We start from the raw sequence: 24,846 nt of genomic DNA, 5'->3' as shown, positions 1-24,846 counted from the left end.
TACCTTAGTTTGTTGTGTGTATGACTTTAAACAGTGTATGTGCTTTAACATCAGTAAAGCATTAGCTTTATTCAGCATGATAATCCAGCTCCTCTTTTACTAACGTTTTGACCGGCAATTTACCTCGCTCTTGCCTACCTTTACTGCCTTCGTCATTTCGGGGGAGGGCTTTCTGTTGCTGTTTATGTAAAGGTTTTACATGGGCTCAATACTGCCCTACAAAGCCAAAAGGCAGTAACTGACCAGAGTGTCAAACTGAGAAAAATGACTTTAAAGTTTTTGTTTTGTCTACACAAATGTATTATAGGTAGAGCAATTAAAATTTGGTGACTTGTTGCCCTGATGAAGAAATGTGTGTATAAAAAAAAATCCTGACCTTTAACCCTTATTTGTCAGATACTGTACTCTGCCTTTAGCCTGACGAGCCAGACCCACATTAAAATATAGGGTCTGGGGACTCATCGGTGGCAGTGCTCAGTCCGAGGGGCGGGATAATCGGTTGTCTTTCAAATTCCCTCTGCACGCAATAAGACAGCGCTTCAACTCATAAGTCCCATGCGTTTTCCCACCAGCAGAGCTAGTGGGCTAGTTCAAACTTTTGTCAACTTAAAAAAAGCTTAACTCGTGTCACGCTGTTCACCAACTGCAACATCCATCTCCTTTGTTTTCAAGTAGCAGGGAATTCAAGCCGAACCGTTGCAACTCTGCCATCAATCATTACGTTAAGCCCGCCTAACGTCTCTATACACGATGTGATTGGCCCTATCGAAGTTTAATTTTTCCAGCTTGCAAGCCAACGGAGAGTTGCTAGACTAGCCCGGGCTGCAAATTACATTTGCATTACATTTGCTGCCGCTAGGGTGCGTCTAGATTTCTAGGCTACTCTGCCTTTGTATTATGTAATAAAAATAAGGAGCTTTAATTGCTCTACTTATAATACATTTGTATTGACAAAACAAAACACTTTGAAGTCATTTTTCTCAGTTTGACACTCTGGTCACTTACTGCCTTTTGCCTTTGTAGGGCAGTATGGTTTGGGGAGTTACTGTGAACACAACCCTCTATTAAAAAAAAAAAAAAAAAACAGTCAAATTGAGTATAGATATTTATCCACATGATAAAGGAAGTCTTTCATATCCCAAAAATGACAATAACTCATTTTCGACCAAAAATGCAGTTACTGCCTTTTGCTTTTGTAGGGCAGAATAAGGATACACTGCATGTTAGGCTACATTAACCAAAAGCGCACATTTTGTAAATAAGCGGGTCGGATCACAGGTCAGGTATCATTTTGTCTTATTTAATATTCATGGTTTGAATTGCAGTCGGGTTGATTTAAATATCTGGCGAGCACAGGCCGCTTGTGACCGGACCCATGCATCACTGGTAGCTAACTGTTTTTTGTAGTTGTGTAGTCTCAGGTAAGCATACCTGTACGAGATGTAGCTAAACGTTCTGAGATGTAGCTTCCTGTGTGTGGGGGAGTTGTTTCCTATTTTCTTAGATGTAACCTCAGGTAAGAGTACATGTATCTCAGGTGTAGTTACCTGTTTTGTAGATGTAGCCCCAAGTGAACTTACCTAATGTACCAGGTGTACTTACCTGTTTTTTTAAATGTAGTCGTAGATTAACTAGTAGTAGGCAGTTACCTGTTTTCTGGATGAAGGCGCTGTCTTTGGTGGCGCAGGGGTCTAGACTGCTGCCCACCATGTTGATGGCGTAGATGCGGAACACATACTCGTTGCCCATGATGAGGTCCGACACCACACAGTTGGTGCGTCTGTACCCGTCGTAGACGTTGTACCACTCCTGTGAGAGATAGATTCACTTTATTAATCCCCAAAGGGAAAAGTAGTTTGTGTCCATAGACATACAGTAACAAGCCAATGACAAGTACAGTTAATGTACAACGTACAACAATGACAAGTACAGTACAATGGCATAACGCATGACTAGTCAGGCACCAGGCATGACTACACACACCTGTCAGGGCTAGTCTGAGTAGCCATGTTAGTAGCCACTGTCATTTATGCGCACATTTAATAGAATGTTTAGGCTTTACATGGGACACATGCCGTGCCTCTCACCTAAACTCTTAAAGGAATAATCCGAAGTAACCAACTAGTGTCTATTTATGGATCATAACAAGTTCAAACTTAAGTTAGGGAGAGATTTAGGAAAGAGAATTAGGGGTGTAATAAACTGCTGAAGTTCTTCTTTAATATTACAGTCATCATTAGGAGTTATGGATACACACGACACACAAATTTGTGTATGAGAGGTACTGATATACACCTTAAGTACGTCTTTATATTGTGTGTGTATATGTGTGTGTGTGTGTGTGTGTGTGTGTGTGTGTGTGTGTGTGTGTGTGTGTGTGTGTGTGTGTGTGTGTAATGTGTTACTGGCTGAGGAGTATTGGGGAGCCCTGCGTTGTGTTTTATATTTAACTGAGTGTCCACCTGATCACCGATCGTGATGCTATCAATCCTGTGAAACCGGACCCGGGGGCATGCGGCAGCCTGGAGCCCCAGCACACAGCCAAATTAATTGGGCCTAATAATGATGAGCGGCTGCCTAGGAGGCTGAGTGAAACCTGAACCGGGGGCTTTTTATTTAGCGGGCTAACCTTCTGCCTGTCAAAAAACACAATGGCAGAGCAGCGGTGTGTTGTAGGCATCCCAAATTGGGCCAAGGCCATCTGGGGCTATGATTAGGGCATGCCTGGCCTGCCCGCTCTGTTTTTTTTTTTTGGGGGGGGGGGGGGCATAGTTGGGTCGCTCTGACGCATCTCTCCCCTTTGGTTGCTTGGGAAATCATCCAGCAGTGTATGACACCGGGCCTAACAATCCCCAGGTGACCAGGCAATGTTTTTTTTTCTCCTTATCTCCTCCCCCTGTGGAATAGTGTACATACATTTCTCAATTATAGACCTAAGTCAGGGGGCTTAGCCACCTTGCATTGGCTGTAGCTGTGTGTGTGTGTGTGTGTGTGTGTGTGTGTGTGTGTGTGTGTGTGTGTGTGTGTGTGTGTGTGTGTTTGTACGTGTGGAGGGTTGACATCTGGGAACTGCCATAGCTGCACCCCCCCCCCCCCCCCCCACCACCCATCACAAGCCTCCACACACACAAACACACACAGGCTTGAAATACTAACTGCATTTATCTGGATGATGTTTTAGCTGTCTATGATAACCTCGCAGGCCACTGGATGCCACAGAGACCATGAATAATTATCCTTCTCCATTTCCAAAGGCTTTTCTGGCACTTACGTGCAAAGGTTGACAGCCGTAATAGATTTGATATCATGCCATGTTAAGGTCAGAACACAATAAAAACTAAAAGAACTTCGCATGCACGCACAGTCACACACACACACACACACACACACACACACACACACAATGGCGTGTCTGGACATGGTTCACGGACGCCTTGAAAAGGGCAATTAAAGCCTGTTCCTCATCTCGCCAAGTCTTAATGTTTAATTAGGATATTAATTAGGACAAATATAGGTCTATGACATTTGTGGAGTCATGCCTTTTATCGCTCATTGCACTTTTCAGAGGTCAAAGGTCAAAATCAACCCTCCCTGACTCTCACCATGGTTTTCTTGTCGGCTTTCTGGATGGTGTAGCCGCTGATGTCACAGTTGCCGTTGTCCTTGGGGGGTTTCCATTCAAGGGCCACGTTGAATCCCCACACCTCACAAATCTTCACGTTCAGAGGGGGGCCAGGTAAGTCTGAGAGAGGGAAAGAAGTCGACAGCCAGATAGGTATCACTCAAAGCCGCTTTGGAGACATTTAAGGTAATCAAACTAAATGATCCGAAATATCTTGACTATGACATTACTGTATATTATTTGAGTCACGTTACTGAATATTCAGCCGTGTGGAAGGGATTACGTGTTGTTTAAAAGCAGATCCATGCACAGACTTTTATGACCGTGAACCTCCTTGTAAAATATTGTCCAATGTTAGTGCTCAGTGTACTAATCTAAAACAATGTCTGTCAGGAACTTAAAATGTAAAGGCTAACTAATAGTTCAGACGACAAGTGTGTCGACAAAAATGAAATGTGTCTGTCAGCAGTGCAGCACCTGTGGCTTTTTATAACACCTTGCTAATGACTGACTGGCTCTGAACAGCATATATATTTTTATTGGCAACTCACCTCAAAGCTGGCACTACAAACAAACTAGATGGATGTATTCATGGTAACAAAGCAAAACATACATCAGATATCTTGTCAGAGAGATCAAGTCAGTGTATAAAAAAGATCTTCTAAATTTTAGATGTAGGACCATGACACCCTACACATTTAATCGCTTTTTACATTGGGTTTTGTTCAACAGCACTTGTCGTCTGGTCCTAAGGCCACGTGCCGTAAAAAGAATAGAGTTATGATTCAGGTGTGCATGACTAAGCTTGTAGCTGAGGTTCCACCAAGCATGATGTCATAGCTACTGTATATCTTTAGGATTCCGCACCAACGATCTGAATGGTGATGTCAGCCTTGTCCTCCACATTCTCGATCTCAAGTTTGATCTCGTACTTCCCAGAATCCTTGCGTTCTGACCGACGGATGAAGAGGATGGTGTCCACGTCGCTGTTCCGAATGCTGGCCTGCTTAGGCTCCAATGGTTCGCCATCTTTTGTCCAGGTAACTTTGGGTCGAGGTTTGCCCTGTTCGAGGACAGAGGCAGGGAAGTTAAACTGGGAATACCGTACCTTCTATAGACCCTTTCAAGAGAGTTCCATTATCAGCATCATAGTTGGCCCCACAAGACTTCCTTTTTAACATTCCATATGTTATCTTAATGCAGAGGAAGTAGATTGGTGCCCAAATAGAACGTTCAAGCATTGTTTTTGTTTTTATTGTTGAAAGGGTCTATATGTAAAGGAAAAAGAGATTGCAAAAGACAAAACTATTTCTAAAAGCTGAATGTCAATGTTTTCTCTAAATTTATGCTTTCCTGGTCTCACATTTTTTTGCACCTGATTTTCTAGTTTCCATTACTATGCTGGTAATGTCTCTCAACGTTTTCCAAATACCATGCCCTTGTTACACAAACATACACTGTAAGTGGCTACAGTACATCGACCGCATGCGTAATCCTCATTACACTCATGCCTATTGTTCCCTGATGTTGACATGGCTATGGTATACAATAGATCTGAGGGCTATGGAAATGCACCCTAAAACACATGTGCAGGCAACGAGGCATCTTAATGATGATTACTCTCCGTGACTGGAGTTTGGCCACTGTCCAGTGCATTCATATAGGATTCACAAAGGGCTCTTAGGCTGTGGGTTCCAATTCCACACACACACAGACACAGCTGCATACAAGTGTTTTCCACCCATCCCACATACTCTGCAGTTGGGGTGCTCAGATACAGTTTCGGGGGGTAGGGGTTGAGAGCAGGGGCTATGTGTCTATGTATTAATAGTGTTTTGGAGCAGGGTGTTACACACACTAGCCCATGTCTGTGGCCCATGACTCTGGCTCTGATTTCAGACTGACACACACTAAAAGGCCTGGGAAGTGATCGGCGGTGCAAGGGTCCGATAGTTGGGGGTGCCAAGGGGCTAAAAGACACGGAAAGTTGGGGTGTATTTTTGGAGGGCAGTCCACCGCTCTGTTAACCTCCCTTAAGGCAGGAAGGGTAAAGGCAGAGGGCAGAGAGTTGGCGTGGCCTTCGAGATGATCCTAGTGGAGATCCCAAACATGCTGTCAAGAACCACCAGGATCCCTCCACAGTGGTGCAAAACCTAGCCACTGATGCGACGAAAGCAGTGATAGCTATGATTACAAAACAGTAACAAATATAAAGTCCGACTACATTTTGAACAGAAAATACAAACTTGGTGTACAGACAAAGAACCAGTGCAAAGAGGATACCAAGTATTGCTTTGTATTGATGGATACATGCTTATGATTATTTTAGAGAGCAGAGACAGCACCCATGGAAATGGATGTTCATCTCCCTTGTAATGTAAGAGTGTACTACGCACACCTGTATTCCAACAGGTGTCGGATAATAAACATTGCCATTGATCCCAAAGGTGATTTAATTATACAACGTTCCAACCACTCTGGTCTTCGTCAGGTAGGATGTACCTGACGAAGACAGCCAGAGTGGTCGAACCTGACGAAGACCAAAGTGGTCGAAACGTTCAGTACAGTTAAATCACCTTTGGGAGCAAAAAAGGATGGGAGTGGATATTTTCCTTTTCCTTGTTCATCTCCTTTGCCCAAAGAACACTGTATAACAGGAAAGACAGACCCACTGACCTGGAAGGGAATCACCAAGTTGACAGTCTCCCCGACTTTCTTCACCAGGGTCTGTCGCAGATGGCGGGGTATCCAGATTTTGGGGCGTTCTGTACAAACAAGCAATCAATTATCAGCCCAGACTTAAAGGAAATGATCTCTCTCTTTCAAAGAAGGGAGATCATGTGTTTGACACTAGCAATGCCTCATACACCCATGAGACCACACTGGTGTGGCATCCTCCTGACATCCTGCCAAGATGCCAAGGAGCAGTACCCAATCCAGTGACACATGTGAAACATGGGCTTTGATGAGGCTAGAGTTAGGTGAGAAAGGGACAAGGAGTCCAAGAGGGGTAACTTAAGACTGTGAGATTCTACCCCCACCCCCCTGTCAGTTAAAGACCTTAAGGTTGAGTGAGGGAGGTAAAACTGATATCCCCCCAACACACACACACACACACACACACACACACACACTGAATGAGTGCAGACAGATTACTATTCACACTTTATTTTGGCTAATTGATCATCCTTCCAGATGGATGTGAGAGTTAAACCTTATAAACAACAGCAGCAGGTGCTAGTAGAATAGTCATACGAGTGTTAGAATGACGTAGGCAGGTCTCGCCTGTAGCAATGTCCAGCCTCCAGTCCCAGCATGCAGCAGTGTTGGTTAGTGTGTGTTATTTTGTAGCAGTTTGTCCAGTTTGGTAGCATGTACTGTAGCAGTGGGCTCTTTCTGGTGTTAGCATGTAGCGGTGTGCCTTGTCCAGTGCTAGCTTGTGAATCAGTGAATTGATGTGCTAAATTACTGTGTGTTTATGGGGGAGGGGGTCTAGTTTTAGCTCTATATGGGGTGGGATAGGGGAACAATAATGTCTGTAGATTTTTATGACTTTAAGTATCTGTGTTGTATACTGTAAATACTTTTTTTTTTTAAATTCTGTATTTTATCGTGCCATCTACCTGTCCAGGGACTATGGGCGGAAACTAGCAATTTGCTACAACCTGGCATCTACTGATGTTTTTTTGTGCAGCTGTGTGTCCAGTCTTCTGCTAACACATAGCAAGGTGTCCCTGTGTCTTCCCCCCCAGTAGAGAATGGTTAGTTAGTGTGTGTGTGTGACACTCACGCATAATCTCTCGGATGGTGACAGGCTGTGCTAGGCTAGCTGGGGAGCTGGGGCCAGCCAAGTTGTACGCCCGCACACGGAACTGCATCCTCTCCCCCGTGGGCAGGTCACGGATGGTGACCGAGGTGCGTTCAGTGAGACCCTCGAAGGCAGGAATCCACTCATCAGCTAGAGAGGAAACAAGAAGAGACACATCCTTTAGCCCATTGGAATTACAGTACTAACCAGAGTTGGCCTCAACTCAAAATGACAGGAAAGGGAATATGCTTCAGCAGTACTGCCGGTTGGACTTTCTGTCAGTACTTTCAGTTATCTTCTGTTGTTTTCAGAAGTACAATGTAGAGATGATGAGGGTTTGGATACAGATCAAGTTTAGTCTCAAAATGACATTCAAAATTCCTCCAACAAAGGCAGACTGGGGTCATCCCTATGTTCCCCGGGTTGTATGTTCCCCAGGTTCGGGGTTAGGTTTAGGGTTAGGGTCCTATGTTCCCCGGTCCCATACAAAGCGGGGAACATAGGTACACTTCCGGCAGACTATGCCCTAAAAAGATAAATAAAAAAATAAACAACACATTTGTAGACCATCACACTCTTCTTAACTCCATCTATAAATCTTCAATGTATGAAGGCAATTATCAATATGTCTTTAACTAACTTTCTGTAATTTATGTTTCATTAACTTCCGCAATTACAGGTCTTAACTAATGAGTCCAGTATGTGTTCTGCCTGGCTCATTTTTATTAATGTCCTGTCTGTCCCTAGCCAGAAGGGCATGGGAACCCCTTCTCGCCTTCTGGCCCACAGCTAGTTTGGCTCGGGCAGAGGTGAGAGGGAGGAGGATGGGCCACCTGTGTGTGCTCTCTCTTAACTGTCGCATCCTGTCAAGTGATTTGGGCCTCACAGTTCACAGACGTGATGAGCGCAGTTAGGGTTGTTGTCTCTCCTCTACTCCACTCCACTCCACTCCTTGGTCATCAGAACCTGGGCCAAGACGGGTCCGGTCCAAAAGGGGGCTTATATGTAGTGTTTCGTACACCTGTTGTTTGCTAAACTCTGAATCTGACACCTCGATGGACAGATTTAATTAGCGTTAGCGGTGTGCTAATGCTGCTGGCGCTGGCCCAGTGCTCTTGACAGCAGAGCGTCTGGGTCTGGCAGGCTGTGGTGTGAGACACAAAACTGGAGATGGTGCCGACTGATAACCAGGTGCGAGTTTTTAGTGTTTTTCTTTTTGAGTAGTTTCACAAACTACATGTGTTGTGAGTGACAGGATATGTAGCCAATATTCACTTAAAAAAAAACTGTGCTGAATAAATGCTTATTTTGTCTCTACACATGTAATTAAAAAATCTAATCTGTCAGCGTGTAGATCTCTGAAGATACTTTTTACTTGCAGTCATTTCCAAATTTGGTAGGGGACTCTTGAGTGGATCTCCACAGTTTGAGCGGAGAACCCTTTATCTGAATGAGCCCTGTCTCCCACTATTATCTCTGCTCTGCCACCCACACATTCTTACTTACTTTTATCTTAACCGTCCCTAAGTTTGGACCAGACAAGCACCAGGAGTGTGTTTCCCAAAAGAGTTGCTATGTGCCCAATGTGACTAGGAGAGAGAATGCAGGTAACGAATAATGCTCTGTGTGGTCTCATGGGTGTATGAGGGGGAACCCACTAGGTCCCATACCTCAGTCCCATCACTAGGTCCCATACCTCAGTCCCATCACTAGGTCCCATCACTAGGTCCCATACCTCAGTCCATCACTAGGTCCCTTACCTCAGTCCCATCACTAGGTCCCATCACTAGGTCCCATACCTGAGTCCCATCACTAGGTCCCATACCTGAGTCCCATCACTAGGTCCCATCACTAGGTCTCATCACTAGGTCCCATACCTGAGTCTAATCACTAGGTCTCATCAATAGGTCCCATACAGTACCTGAGTCCCATCACTAGGTCCCATAACTAGGTCCCATACCTGAGTCTAATCACTAGGTCTCATCAATAGGTCCCATACCTCAGTCCCATCACTAGGTCCCATACCTCAGTCCCATCACTAGGTCCCATACCTCAGTCTAATCACTAGGTCTCATCAATAGGTCCCATACCTCAGTCCCATCAATAGGTCCCATACCTCAGTCCCATCACTAGGTCCCATCACTAGGTCCCATACCTGAGTCTAATCACTAGGTCTCATCAATAGGTCCCATACCTCAGTCCCATCACTAGGTCCCATACCTCAGTCCCATCACTAGGTCCCATACCTCAGTCTAATCACTAGGTCTCATCACTAGGTCCCATACCTCAGTCCCATCACTAGGTCCCATACCTCAGTCTAATCACTAGGTCTCATCAATAGGTCCCATACCTCAGTCCCATCAATAGGTCTCATCACTAGGTCCCATAAAGTACCTGAGTCCCATCACTAGGTCTCATTACTGTGTCTCTTCTCTATGTCTCATTCTCTGTGTTTCATCACTACCCCCTATTACTGTGTCCCCTATGACTGTATCTGTCATTGTGTGCCATCAGCCTGTCTCCCCTCACTGGGTCCCATTGCACTCATGGACAGATTATGAACTTTTGGGCCCCTGGGGCTGTATATAAGTGTTGTATGTAAGTGTAATAATTCAATGTAAATAAGTGTAATAATTCAATCAGATTCATAGCCTACATCCTGATGTGTTGATATTGAGGCAATGATTCCATGCAATGGCTTGGGCTTCAGGGCGCCCTGAGCCCTTGGGCCCGGTAGGCCCATGCAGTAATCCATCCCTGATTGCACTGTGTCCTGTCTCTGGGTCCCATTATACTATGTCCTGTCTCTGATACTCACTGCCCTCCTTGCAGTACTCGACCCCGTAGCCGTCGAGCTCAGCCGATCCCAGCCTATCTGGAGCTTTCCACTTCAGTGAGATGGTCGTGTCACTGATGTCATCAACGCAAAGGCCCAGGGGCTCACTGGTTGGGGCTGGGAAAAAGGAGAGGACACTCACCAAACAGATAGAGTTTACATCTACTCAAAGAGAGTTTAGGTAGGTAGGTGGGTGTTTTTATTTATTTATTTATTTTGTTTCCTTTGGGTGAATGCCACCCTCATCTCACTGTATAAATCATCAATCATCACCAATCTACTATGATCAAAAACATGGCCCCATGTTAATATGTAAACCATTTTGAAGGAAATAATCGCAATGACAGGTAGCAATGTCTCGGCTAGTGTAAAACTGTACATTACATAACTGCTGCTGTGCCATCCAAAATGGCAGCAGATGTTAGCTATGTCTTATAGTTGTGGAAATACAGGTCCACTTACAGTATAAGGCCATTCTGAAACAAGGAAAAGATGGAAGTTCACTGGGAACAGTTTGAACGGTTTGGACTAAGACAGCGAGAACGAGACAAGTGTGTGTGAGGAAGAGAGAAAGAAAGAGAGAGTGAGAGAGAAGAGAGAGGGAGAGAGAAAAAAGAGAAAGGAATAGAGGGAGATAGCTGCAGTTAGCTGCCAATCACTCACAGGAGCCCTGGAAACTACTGAAAGTCTTCCTAGAGTATCTCTCCCCACCAGAGCTGCCAACTCTCACACATTGAGAGTGAGATTCATTCATTTGATTGGCTTCACACCCTCTTACACCAATCAAATGTGAGGGTTGGCAGCTCTGCTCCCCACTGTGGTCAGTCTGGGCCATCCCGTAAGACCACATCCTTCAGCACAGGCTTACACACACCAGAAATCAAGAGCTGACATGACTGGAAACCATAGACGCTAAGCTAATGCTAGAAGGGGGAATGATGCTAAGACAAGTGACCTCATAATGTTACTGAAACAAAAGAGTCCAGACCAAAGATTCTAGAACAGAGCTCTGTTCTAGAATCTTTGGTCCAGACTCAGTTGCTGTCAGATGCTCTGTGATTCTCAGTGACGTCATCATGAGCTGTCAGATGCTCTTTGATTCTAAGTTACGTCATCATGAGTCTCCAAGCATCTAACCGGTGTGGTTGGTCCTTATCTCTTTCTGTCCTATCTGTGTAAAAACTGTACTTCCACCCTCACCTTGTTTCAGAGTGCCTGTATAATGGGAATAATAGGTCCACACACAAGTTATCCTAGACTAGATCTTGCCCTGTTTGGTCCCAGATCTGATCAAGACAGTTGCGATCTTGCAGTCTCCTTGAAAAATAAGTGAGAGAGAAAAGATGTCCCCTCCGCCAATTAACCAAGTTCAAATATTTTGAATGTTATTCCTTGAAAATACTATAAGCTTAGGCATATCCTTGTTATTTTTACTGTAGACTTAGCTTAGTGCTTGTGCAGACGTACTATAACTCATTGCATGTGTTTGCAGTAGCTTGGATTTACACATAAGCACTCCCATTTGTCTGGTATACGTTGCTGACACACGCCAAAACCATTAAACATAAATCACTTCAAAACAAAACATTCAGTCGTACTCTGTATGCAGGTATATATATCGCCAGCCATCTGTCAAACTGTCAACCAAGTGTCGTCGACCTACGCGATGATGACGTCACATGGGAGCTGTCACGCCAAAAGAAGGCGGCGGAAAAGGTGACCTGTGACCCCATACTTGCCAATGACAGCCAAGGTCAAAGGTTACCATACAAAAATACAACAATATTTCTAGCCTCTTCGTTCCATACTTTATACACTTCAAAAGATGGAATGCACAGGTTTAATATATGCATCTAATGTATACCATAACATGAGCAATACTTAAAGCACTCAGTGCATTAACAGCACTGCATTAACCTTGAAGCAGACAAAGCTTTTTTTGTGTGAGGAGGAGGACACTGCTATGGCAGTGGTCAGTACTGATATAGTGCTCACGCCAGAGCACACACACGTGGCACAAGACGAGAAACAGGCGGGAGCACGACAATAGCGCAGATATCTGTGACATGCGCCTTCTGTGGTTGCTGGCAGATTTACATCAGGCTGCCTAACAGCCTTCTGATAACAGCTCACAGATACACACACACACTCACACACACACATAACACAAACACACACACACACAAACACAACCCTATTCTCTCATGCCACAAATAACCTTAACCTATGAATGGAACGACATCAAACATTAATGTTTTTCACAGACCTAGCCATAGGTGTTTAACTATTTGTAACTTCTTTTAAAAAACACCCCAGTGTGCACATATACTAAGCATATCCTTAAGATGTTAGTTCAACTTCTAAATACTATTGAAATTCCTATTTCACACAAAGCTGAATAAATTCGCAAACGATTCACACAGGTGTGTACAATCCACAGGCACTCGATGACTTTGACCCAAAGAGAGAGTGTGAAATGGAAGCCTACTGCCGACAGGTTCTGGCTCGGGCTCGGGCTGGGGTTCCGGCGCAGGTTCTGCTGGCGGTGCCTCTCCCTCTGCAGGCGGCGGCGCTCCCTCCGCGGGAACCTCTCCCTCGGCTGGCGGAGCTCCATCCTCCGCCGGGGGAGCTGGGGGAGCGTCTGACCCAGGGGCAGGCTCCTCAGCTGGGGGAGGAGGAGCAGGCTCTTCGGCCGGTGGGGCGGCAGGCTCTGCTGGGGCCTCTGCTGGGGGCTCTGCTGGGGGCTCTGCTGGGGCCTCTGCTGGGGCCTCCTCAGCCGGCTTCTTCTCTGCCGTCTTGGGCAGCGCGGGTTTGGTCATTTTTGTCCTTTGTCTTTCACGCCGGGCTCAAGCTGCCAGTAAAGCCTCCTCTCCTCTCTCACTCTCGGAGTGAGTGGTGGACCCCCTAGCCCACACACACACACACACACACACACACACACACACACACACACACAACCACAGCTACACACACACACACGTTCACACACTCCCTGCTTCCGGCAAGCGTGTCTGTCCCTTTAGGGAAAGTAGCCAGTCAAAGTCCACTCAGCTGTCTGCGTGTCCTTCCTTCCTCTCTCTCTTTGGGAGGGGTCTCCCCACCCCACAGTGCCCCTGGCCACTGAGCCACCGGTGGAGGCTGGACATCAACCGCCCTTCCACGCACACAAGCGAGCGAGCTAAGGTGCCTTTATTTATAGAGGGGAATACCGAGGATAGTTTCCTAATCAGCCGGCTACAGATGCTCGGGCGCCTGTCCGTGCAGACGCTGAAGAAGAGGGAGGGGAAGGTGGAGAATAGGGAGGAGAAGGTGGAGAAATGAGGAAGGTGTAGACACGGAAAAGAGAATGTTCCATCGGTTCCCCAGACTTGGAACTCCACTCTGAAGTGTCCTCTGTGGATAGAACTAACCTCCAGGGCCTCAGGCGTTCTAACTGCTCTCTTTCTTTCCTGGTCTCTCAATCTCTCTGTCTTTACTTTCTCCTTGTACTTTATGGGCCCTATCGTATACCCAGTGCAAAGTGCGACGCACCAGTTCAGTGCTGAATTTTCGCCATGCTCTGCCCTTTAATTAAACATTGCGCCCATGTGTGTGTCAATTAACGAAACAGGTGTGGTCTGGTGAATGGCCCAAAAATCGCTATCTAACACGCTATCTAAAAATTATTACGCCACTGACCAAGGAAAACCTGGTCTAAAGTGAAAGGCATATACTGTATAAAGCACAGCTGAACGCGCACTGTCACGAGATGTAAGCAGCATTTGGCAACAAGTCCCAAACAACTCGTCTGCAGGATACATATCCTTAGGATTTTTATTTAGTCATTCGAACCTATTGGGGTAAGTGTTGCTTTTTTCAGGTGTTTTTTCAGGTGTTTCGATTGTAAGCCCTTGTCATTCAATAGTGAAAGTAAATAACTGTGTAGAATTAACTGTCTTAATTTCACTTTGTCTATGAGCAGGGCTGTAGTGGAGGCTTAACACAAGTAAGCACAGTTTATCCACCTCTAAAATTTCAGAAATAGAGTTTATCAACCCATTTTTAAAAAATACCGCATGGCGCAGTCCCTTACGATGATCACAGAATTTATAGTTTACCCACCTCTTTTTACCACTACACCCCTGCCTATGAGTTTAAATAATAGACAAGTGCCGATGCATGTAGGCTATACTCTGCTAGATATCACACAGGTTTTAGTAAATTTAGTGGAATCCCTGTGTTCCATACACGGTCTCACGTGCAAGCAGATTCACTGCAAAAAAAAATGCTATAATGTTCTAATCTTATATTCAGATAAAAAATCTAGTTAGTATTGTTTTTAGTATAACGATACTTTATACTAAATGTATCGGTAACACTTTATAATAACTACACACAATTAATCATTTATTAAGCCTTCGTTACTTATTAGTTAATGGTTTGTTCATCATTAATAATTTCTAATTTATCATCAGTAAAGCATTTGTTCACACAGTTATAAATAGTTTGTTCATAGTAAATAAGCCTAAATCTAAAATATGTTTATACATTATTGTTAATACTTAATACATGATGCAATAATATGTTTTTGATTAAGTAATATTTTCATTATTTAATGGTTGTTACATACACATGTACTAATGATTAGTTAGGGTGAGGATACATATTTTATAAACCACTTCCTAATACTATAATTCATAATTAACTCAGAAGTTACAAGTGGTTAATTAATGATATTTTGCGAGCTCATCTAAAGTGAGGACGTTTTATGCCTCACAACACATTTACAAATGAGTTACAAATGAGTTTACACTTGCATTTATTCATTTAGCCGACACTTTCACCCAAAGCGACTTACACGTCAATGAAATTAAAGGGCAAGACACATTTTTAACTGTGTGTAAACATGATTTACAGATGAGAATTAATGTAGGAATAATGTTTTACTAACGAAGAATACAGCATTTAATAATAGTTTACAGATGTTTAATAGCAGTGTGTAGTAGAAGATAACAGAAACTCTTGCATAATTGTGGGCATTTTCTATCTGGGCCAAGGTAGTGTAGTGGATAAGGGGCTGGACCAGCATGCAGTAGCGTGGAAAGTTGGGGGTTCAATTCCCGTCTTTCACAATTGTATGTCGCTTGTCTGCTAAATGAATGAATGTGAATGTAAACTTTATAACTCATTTGAAAATGTGTTGCAAGGCATAGAAAGTCCTCACTTTAGATAAGCTCACAAAATATCATTAACTAACCACTTGTAACTCCTGAGTTAATCATGAATTATAGTATTAGGAAGTGGTTTATAAAATATGTATCCTTACCCTAACTAATCATTAGTGCATGTGTATGTAACAACTGTTAAATACTAGAAATATTACTTCATCAACAAAATATTATTGCATAATTTAAGTATTAAAGTATTAACAATAATTCATGAACATATTTTAGATATAGGCTTATTTACTATGAGCAAACCATTTATAACTGTGTGTACAAATACTTTATTTATGAGAATTAACATAGGAACAATGCTTAACAAATGATGAACAAAGCATTTTGTAATAGTTTGCAACTGGTTTATAATAAGAAAAGGATTTCATTATAAGTGGTTGTTTCATTACTTATTAAGTATAAATCATGTACTTACAAACATATTTTTTGGATTGGCTTATTTACTATGAACAAACCATTTATAATTGTGTGAACAAATGCTTTACTGATGATAAATTATGTATGAACAAGAAATTACTAATGATGAACAAACCATTAACTAATAAGTAACTAGTAAGTAATAAATGATGAATTGTGTGTAGTTATTATAAAGTGTTACCAATGTATCTGCCAGTGGAGTGAGTACATTTACCTTAAATTGTCTTAAATCTTCAATCTTATCTTAAATTAAGATAAAATTACTTACTCTACAGGCAGATCAATTTATTTGTTTTTATTTCTTAATTTAATAAGATTTTGACTTATTTAAAGTCAAATAATCTTACAAGAGAGCTCAAAGTAAGTATATTTTTACTAAAAACAATACTAACTAGATTTTTTTATCTTAATATAAGATTATAACACTTGGTAAGATATCATTTTTTGCAGTGTTCATTCAAATGCGATGACTGTCAAAATACCAACGCCTGTTTGATGTTGCACTGTTTGCTGTTGCACTGTTTGCTGTTAAAGGGTATGACAGATGTTGGTATTAAGGATGTTATGCCCAAAACACACCTATGACATAAGAACAACCCTTTTTGACAATGCGCAAAAACAAAATTATGCCGTTTAATTAGCGAATGTATCCTGGACACACCTTAAACTTTGTGTCTCTGACCAGGCGTTTCCGATCGCTAAAATAGAGCCCTAAATCTCTTTGCATCTCTTTTTCACAAGGTTAGGGTCTGTTGAAGAGCTTTATGGTTCAAAATGAGAGAGGCCACATATAATTTTTCTCTTCATTCTCTTGATTATTCTCAAGCACACTCTTTCACACTCTATATCGATCTGTCTCTTCATCTCCTCTCCTTCTGTATTTGCCTCATTTCCTCATGTGGCAGGACTTTTACAACTCTGTATTATTGTGGCCTTCCTCACTTTACAAATGGCTATCTGTGACAACAGTGCACCTCATGCCACCCTCATACTCTTACATAACAGCTGGAAATACAGTAGAGACAGCATGATCGAGATACAGAAACCCTTTCTTCATACACCATCATGAAGTGATAATAATATCACTGATATTGTAATATAGCCAAGGTGAAAGGTATATGTTTCAGCAAGTACAGTACAGAACATGTTTTAAACATTTTCCAACTAAACATAACTTTTTCTGCACAAAATCAATTTATAACTTTGGCTTTCACAGAATCAATTTATAACTTTTCATATTTCAATCACCAGAACAAAATACCCCATCAGTAATGGGATGTAATGAGTAATCAGATTTAGCCTCATGAGTGTCCCTGATTGGTTGAGTTTTCACATATAGCCTCACGAGTGTCTCTGATTGATTGAGTGTGTGCGTCACCTCGTAGGGCTGATGCCGAGACTCACCGACTGGCACGAATGGCTGGGAGGGCATGCTGTGGCGTGACATTCCGATGGCGTTGACGGCGTACACCCTGATCTCATACGCCATGCCCTCAATCATCCGCCTGGCTGTATACGTGGTGTCCTTGTGGGGGTCAAAGTTCAAACGCATCCAGCGGTAACTCTTCTTCTTCTTTCTTTCAAGCACATAACCTGATGAGAAGGAAATGGGCTAAATACAGTACACAGGCGATATTGACAAACATAACATCTCTTTCAGGATGTAGGTGAGGGTGAAGACTTTCATGAGATATGCAAATGGATGTGATAGCCTTCAGGGCTTAGAGAACAGGATTAGAGTTCAACCAATACACCTAGCATAAGGACCATTAAAGATTAAAAAAATGCATTTAATGGGGAAACTGCCTTCTTAAGCCACTGCTGTCCAACATGGACATGTATTTGAAAAGTTAACTACAAGATGTATATGGAGGAATGTAAGGGAATCTCTGCCTATGCATAGGATAGGAAATTAATTTGTGGAGCCCGTTTTCAATTTTGAGTGTTGTCTTGTCTGGAGTATCAGAGGAAATGAATAGTTTTCTGCATTATTGTGTTTCTGAGTGTCATGCAACAGAAGTGCTGTGCAGCATCTCATTCATTGGTCCCATAATGAAACACTGTAGTTGACTGATTCACCCCACTCACTCACCAGTGACTGGTGATCCTCCATCGAAGAGCGGAGGGTCCCACTGGACAACACAGGAGTCCTCCCCAACGCTGAGGATTCTGGGAGTCTGAGGAGGATCGGGCACATCTAGGGCAGAAAGTAAAAGACTTTGAAAGCATCTGTAGAGTTGGGGAGAACACAACATTCCACAGTGCCACATGTTTCAGTGTGTGTTTGTGTGTGTGTGTGTGTGTGTGTGTGTGTGTGTGTGTGTGTGTGTGTGTGTGTGTGTGTGTGTGTGTGTGTATATGTGCTACTCCTAGGTACTCATGAGCTGAGGTTGTAAAAGTAAGTCAGGAGTAAAGACAGCTATAAATTCTACAGAGAGGTTGATAGAACAGGTGACCGACAACTCCTGGACAACCATGCATTTACACTAAGGGGAATGTGTATATGTGTCTGTCTATATGTGTCTTCAAGCACGTGTGTGTGTGTGTGTGTGTGTGTGTGTGTGTGTGTGTGTGTGTGTGTGTGTGTGTGTGTGTGTGTGTGTGTGTGTGTGTGTGTGTGTGTGTGTGTATGTGTGTCTGTCTGTGTTTGCAAACACATTTATTTGTGTGTGTCTGTTACTGGCTGTTTTTTTTATGTGTGTGTCTGCAAGTAATCCAGTGAATTCAGTAATAGCCGTATACAGCACAAGGTAATGATCCTCTAATAAATCAGACCATTTTACTGCCCATGGGAGACCTTGTCCGCGTTTAACCATTCGCTGGAACCACAATTACTTTCCTCCAGACGCACATTCTCCCCGGAGACAAGACGAGATGAGAGCACCGAGCCGAGCTGAGCCGAGCCTCTTCCCCGTCCTTTCATGCCACGGCAGCGGCGCTCTGCACTTAAATTTAGATTTAATGGTGCGGCCCATTCCCATTCCCCCAGTCCTCTTTAGGGCCCTGAGCAGTAATGTGAGAGGGAGGAGAGCTGATCTCTGGGCCTGATTAAGAGCCGCTGGCGTGAGTGACAGCTGAGACGAGAGTAGACCAACAACGAGCTCTGGCCTTGTAGATGTAATGGTGTTTATGCAACGATGAGGGACATGGGTAGTCTCGTTGACAACAGACCCTTCTCAATTGATGAGATGTAACCACACAGGATACGGTACTAAACACCACACCGCTATGTAACCAGACAGGTTTTCTTGTCGGGCATTACAGTATGTCTGGCCACTATGAGATATGTAAACCGAACTGTGAGATATGTAAAAGGACAAGGGTCAAATCAGTCAGCAGGGGTCATCACTATGACAGCACGGCTGCACCTGCCTTGCGCAAGCAGGGCTGCATCCAAAAGCTTAGCATAGCCTCGGTCCTCGGTCCTCCAACTCGTGCCCCGGAAATCGTTCAAAGCTCAATGTCATGAATACTCAATAGGCGTGTTCGATTTGAGGCAGATCTGACTTGGTCTGGCTTTCTACGTAAACGTGATCTTCAGATGCTAGCCAGGAGGAGCTACAACAGAGGGCAGCTCATCCCGGACGTGACTCGCAGGAGACATCGCGAGAGATATCGCGGAATTTTGTTTGCAATAAATACAGCAGAACTTTCATTCTTACTCATTAAAATGAGCATGATGACTGACGAAATAAATTCTTATGATGTAGTTTAAATAAACCACTCTTGTCATACAGTTAACAGGCCTGCATTTGTAGCACATAAATTCAATATCAAGTGTTTCCCCAATATGTGTGTCTATCTATTTGGCCAACAGCAGAAAATAACAGAATATCCAAACGTTTTCAGTAGGCTAGCCTACCATTGTTGAAGAAATCACGTATAAGAAGGTATCCCTTCGATTTCTGTTTATTTTCGCATATTCCAACATAAGAAAGCACCATGAGACTCCCGTCAAAATCGTCATGAGGACATTCCTCCCAAAAGGCCCTATCACGTCTTTGAACTGACGTCATGAGGGCGTGTTTTAGCTCGTGCAGCTTGTGGAAGGCAACTGCAAGATCTGTCTGCAGGCTAAGACTCCCACGATATTTTAAGGTCATGTGACATGGTGTCACGGTGGTAAGTCCCTCCCCGGCTGACAGAAGTCGGACAGAATTTCTAGCCAGCAAGCATTCCGTCCATCCCAGTATGCATTGTGTTCAACCCAGCATGCATCACATCAAGTCAGATCTGCACAGATCTGCCTCAAGTCGAACACGCCTATATCCCACTTATCAGTAATTGGCTGGAACAGTTCTGTTATGTTTGGTGGTCAGTTCACTCACGGAGCTATGGGTGTGTATGAAGGCCGAGTTTTTTAACAGTGTACTCACGGAATGGAGATCATGAGGAGATATCCGCAGAATGTGACAGAAAAGTGTTAGAAATCGCTTAGAATCGTAGATGGCCCCTTTAATCATATCATCCTGTAGGACTTGTTTCATAACCAGGATGCCATGAGGGGGATATGGTGGAGTATTGGGATTTTAGATAGATAGACCTTTATTGTGATTGCATCGCTATTGGTCTTACCTACGACTTTGACGGTAATGTCAGCCTGGTCCTCTCCCGCCGGATTCCGCACGATGACGGAGTACACGCCCTCGTCCTGACGCTCCGCCCCCTCGATGGTGAAGATGCAGTGGCCCTTTGTGCTCTCCACGTGGACACGCCCATCTGAGGTGGCCTCTGTGATCACCTAGGCCACAACCACAGGAAGTTAATCCCACCGTCACTGGCTAGACACTTAACTGACACCTCCTCCGGCCAATACGACGTGCCGTCATCCAGCAAGGCTTGCATCAGATACATGTGTCATATGTGAAGTATTTGAATAGGATATTACTCAGGTACTTCATAGAGTTTACTGTGTGTCGATCCATGCACAATAAATTTTGATGAATGATGATCTGTTGACATCTGTTGTCTGCTATATGATATAAAAATATATATTCTATACATTCATATCCATATGTCACTGGCTGACATAAGTGGCGTAGTGTCTCATATACTTGTATCTCATGGTCAAATACTTCTGACATGTTCTCAATGCAGGTCAACCCAATAGCCCAACATGACCAACGACACACATATGGGAGAGCAGTCTCAGTCCTCTGCTCTGGCCATGCTGAACAAGTATCCACGGTAACAATAAACAAACAAACCCAGCACAGACAACAAAGACATGCCCTATACTTCCTGACAACAGGACACACCCCTTTCCAGCTGACAACAGGACACGCCAGGACATTTCACCCCTTACTTACGGTCTGCAGTGGTCAGACTCCGTGTGCAGACGTTGATATGGACAGATAGGCGGCTAAACAGACGTTTAAACGTGCACTCACCTGGGAGAACCAGGAGATGACCTGTCTTTATCACTGTGCCAGTAAACGGGTTACATTTGTGATGTTAATTGAATTGGATGGTAATTACATACAGTTACATTTGTCCTACATTTAAGAGCAAAAGATAAGTTATACATATAATGTATAATTATATATTATACACAAGAAATATAAAAATAACATTAAAAAGAGATTAGTGCTCTTAAATCTGTCTAGCTTTAAGGCTAAGATGTGCATTGAAAGAGAGGTGACTACAGTTTCACAAAGATAGGAACTGTCCAGTGTTGTACTGGACTGATCAAAAAAGCTGCATTAAAATCCCATTGATGTCCTGCTGTCCTTTCCTGCAGCCTCTCCTGCCGTCCTTTCCTGCTTCCTTAGCGGAGTCAGTCGTCTACGTACAGGGCAGGAAGGCAGGGCCAGGTGGCTCGCAGAGCTCTCTGTCCTCTTGGGGTCACTTGGCACACGAGTGCAGAACCACATGCAACAAGGAGCAAGCCAGTGCCAGAGAAGCCTGAGGGAGCAGGCCAGAGAGAGAGGGAGAGGGAGAGAGAGAGAGAGAGAGAGAGAGAGGGAGGGAGAGAGAGGGAGCAGGCCAGAGAGAGAGGGAGCAGGCCAGAGAGAGAGGGAGAGGGAGGGAGAGAGAGGGAGGAAGAGAGAGAGAAAGAGGTTGAAATAGAGAGAAATAGAGAGGATGTGAAGAAAAGAAAACAGAAAGAAAAGAATGACAGGAGATTGTGATGCATTGAGAAAAATAGGGTGGGGGGACGGAGGGGGGCGGTGGACAGAAGGTGAAGAGAAAAGGAAATGAAGAGAGGAAGACAGGAGGAGAGGAAGAGGTATTTCTGCTGAGGAGATCCAGAGACGGAACCACGGACAGAGCAGGTGAGTGATCGTGAGAGAGAGAGAGAGGACGGAACAACACCAGACCACAGGCAGACGATGCAGAAGAAGAACAAGAGGGTCAAAAGATGAAGATGAATAACCAGGCAACAAAGACGGCTTTGCTGCTGTCAGTGTCTGAAGAGACGGGCCAGACAGTGTTTGTCTCAGAGAGAGAGGGGGTGGGGGGGGCCGAGAGCTTGAGTTAGTTAGCTACAAAGAGAGCTGGATGACGCCAGGTGTCTGAAGAGGATGTGTCAGAGAGAGAGAGAGAGTGGAGTGAGAGTGTGTGAAGGCGAGAGAGAGGACTGTGTGTCTGAGAGAGAGAGAGAGAGAGAGAGCAAAGTTTGTGTTTGTGAGGGCAAGAGAGTGGAGTGTGTGTCATCAGAGAGAGAGAAAGAGAGGAGTGTGTGTGTGAGAGAGAGAGGAGTGTGTGTGTATGAGGAAGAGAGGGCGGAGTGTGTGTCTGTGAGAGAGTGGAGTGTGTGTGTTGTGTGTGTGGGTGTGTGTGTGTGTGTGTGAAGGCGGGAGGGCCGAGTGAGAGAAAGAGAGAGAGAGGAGAGAGAGAGAGAGAAAGAGAGAGAGTGGAGTGCTAGAGTTAGGCTACATCTACACTAGGTCGGATATGTTTCAATACAGATTTTAGGAACAAATCCATTCCGCGTCCAAAGACTGTTTCAGTTTCAAAGTAGATACAATCTGCATCCATATTATTACCATTGATATACAAATCTAATGACCATTCACCCTTTGTCAAGTCCCGCATCCCTATGTTACTGTTGCTAGGTCAGATAAGCAATTATGCCGTGTTAAAAATCTGCATTCAAATTTGGAATTCTGATTCCTGAAAATCATTGACAAACATACAGTCAACAAGCATGGGTACAAAGGGAAGAAATAAGCATCAGGTAAAATCTGAAAACTGGGGGGAAATGGGCAATGTACTGCCAAGTCACTGCCTTTGTGCAATAGACAGCTTTTATGTTAGCCTAATGTAGACGTAGCCTTAGTCAGAAACCATGACAAAAAGAGTTGAGTGACTCCACACTTCTGAAGAGGAATGTGTGTCTGTGGGCAAAAAGGATAGGAGTGTGTGTGTGAGGATAAGAGAACGGTGTGTGTGAGAGGTCAGAGTGTGTGTGTGTGTATGAAGGCAGAGTGTGTATGTGAGCACAAGAGAGCGAAGTGTGTGCGAGTGTCTGTGGGTGAGAGAACGGAGTGTGTGTGTGTGTGTGAGTGCGAGAGAACGGAATGAGTGTGTGTGATCGTGAGAGAGCAGAGTGAGTGTGTGTGTGTGTGTGAGTGCGAGAGAACGGAATGAGTGTGTGTGAGCGCAAGAGAGCACAGTGAGTGTGTGTGAGCGTGAGAGATCAGAGTGAGTGTGTGTGTGTGTATGCGGGCCAGAGCACAGAGTGCTGGTGGGGCGGTGGTTAGTCAGCCAGGAGGGCCGGCACTCACTTCCCCGTTCTTGCCGGTGGTCCATGTGCGGACGGAATCCTCTGTGTCCTCCCCCTCCGGCTTTCTGGCCCTACCCTACATGAGCAGAGCACAGCACAGCACAGGGTGTGGGCACCCGGCACCCACACCAGCACAGGCAGGGTGGGCACCGGGCACCCACACCAGCACAGGCAGGGTGGGCACCAGGCACCCACACCAGCACAGGCAGGGTGGACACTGGGCACTCACACCAGTGGAGGCAGGGTGGGCGCCATCCCTGCTCCACATCTGGGAATAGGGTTCCATGGGATAAAACAGTACACAGGGGCACGTGGAGAGTCTGCGCAGTGGTGTATTCTGGGTAAATGTAGGTGGAAGGTCCAAGTGCCAATCATCTTACTGTAAACTCATATGATTACTGACAATGCACGACCCCAGTGAGAGACTGACCCTGAACTGTGTCTGCTCTGGTGGGCCCATTTCCACTGTGGAGTCAAACCCTGGTGTGTGGAGAAAAGGCAGCCCTGAGGCTGGACCAGGGCTAATGCCTTCATGGTCTCAGGGCTAAACCTTTGGAATGGAATACAACCAGAGGAATTTACAAAAACGGTATATAGAGTTAGCCTTGGTTGCCAATAGAACAACAGAAATTACTTGTATTTGTTTAAAGAAAAAAAAAGAATAACATCTACGGATAAACAAAAGAATCAAGGACACTGTTTACAACCATTTCTTTGATGTGTTTGTGAATGTCCCCGATATTAAAACGCCTAATGGCAACCGAAGATGAGGGATGTCCAGTGGTGCGTGATGCCTTGGGTTTCAATGGTTATTTACAACAAGACTAGATCAGACCCAGGGTGCTGCAATCGGGGAAGAGGATCGTTTGCTACTAAAAGATTTCTTTTGACTTTAGTGATATCTTATAACCTCTGGGAATATAGAAATATTATGAACTGCGCACCAACATGTTGTTAAGTGTGTTGAACCATATTCCCAGTTTAACTCACCTGAATGCATGTCTACATAAAGCTCCTGGGAACTCAGCATGAAGCAGGACCTTCTTTATGGGGTGCAGGAGGGCAGATGGCACTCCACCGCTCTCACGCATACACTCTTAACACAAATGTGTTGAAAATAACACAACTTGTGTTTTTTTGTTTTTTTAACACAATCTCTACGTCCAGATAGGAACAACACCGTTTGTGTCGTTTCTAACACATTCATCTTAAGAGTAC

The 24,846-nt window shown here is 44.2% G+C and overlaps 1 protein-coding gene and 1 long non-coding RNA gene across 6 annotated transcripts in view; one reads left to right on the top strand and one right to left on the bottom strand.

The window, feature by feature from the left end:
* mybpc3 (myosin binding protein C3) overlaps window positions 1-24,846 on the bottom strand; it is a 59,562-nt gene that overhangs the window by 3,981 nt on the left and 30,735 nt on the right. For 4 of the 5 annotated variants that reach the window (XM_042075576.1, XM_042075574.1, XM_042075575.1 and 1 more), the window contains 10 exons: window positions 23,630-23,704; window positions 20,475-20,640; window positions 17,992-18,096; window positions 17,304-17,492; window positions 10,249-10,383; window positions 7,413-7,580; window positions 6,299-6,387; window positions 4,490-4,685; window positions 3,603-3,742; window positions 1,650-1,809 (listed from right to left, as the gene is read on the bottom strand). In XM_042075576.1, the coding sequence (XP_041931510.1) occupies window positions 1,650-1,809; window positions 3,603-3,742; window positions 4,490-4,685; window positions 6,299-6,387; window positions 7,413-7,580; window positions 10,249-10,383; window positions 17,304-17,492; window positions 17,992-18,096; window positions 20,475-20,640; window positions 23,630-23,704 (1,423 nt within the window). The remainder of the gene's footprint in view (window positions 1-1,649; window positions 1,810-3,602; window positions 3,743-4,489; window positions 4,686-6,298; window positions 6,388-7,412; window positions 7,581-10,248; window positions 10,384-17,303; window positions 17,493-17,991; window positions 18,097-20,474; window positions 20,641-23,629; window positions 23,705-24,846) is intronic. The other variant, XM_042075577.1, reaches the window with a different exon arrangement.
* Window positions 21,934-24,846, top strand: part of LOC121695061 — an 18,473-nt gene continuing 15,560 nt past the window's right edge. The window contains exon 1 of the long non-coding RNA XR_006025991.1: window positions 21,934-22,128. This is a non-coding gene — a long non-coding RNA (uncharacterized LOC121695061). The remainder of the gene's footprint in view (window positions 22,129-24,846) is intronic.

The sequence above is a fragment of the Alosa sapidissima genome, chromosome 20 (genome assembly GCF_018492685.1).
Source record: "Alosa sapidissima isolate fAloSap1 chromosome 20, fAloSap1.pri, whole genome shotgun sequence".
In the NCBI taxonomy this organism is placed as follows: Eukaryota; Metazoa; Chordata; class Actinopteri; order Clupeiformes; family Clupeidae; genus Alosa; species Alosa sapidissima.
Note: the sequence above shows the minus strand (reverse complement) of the source record. Positions and strands in the feature narration are given on the sequence as shown.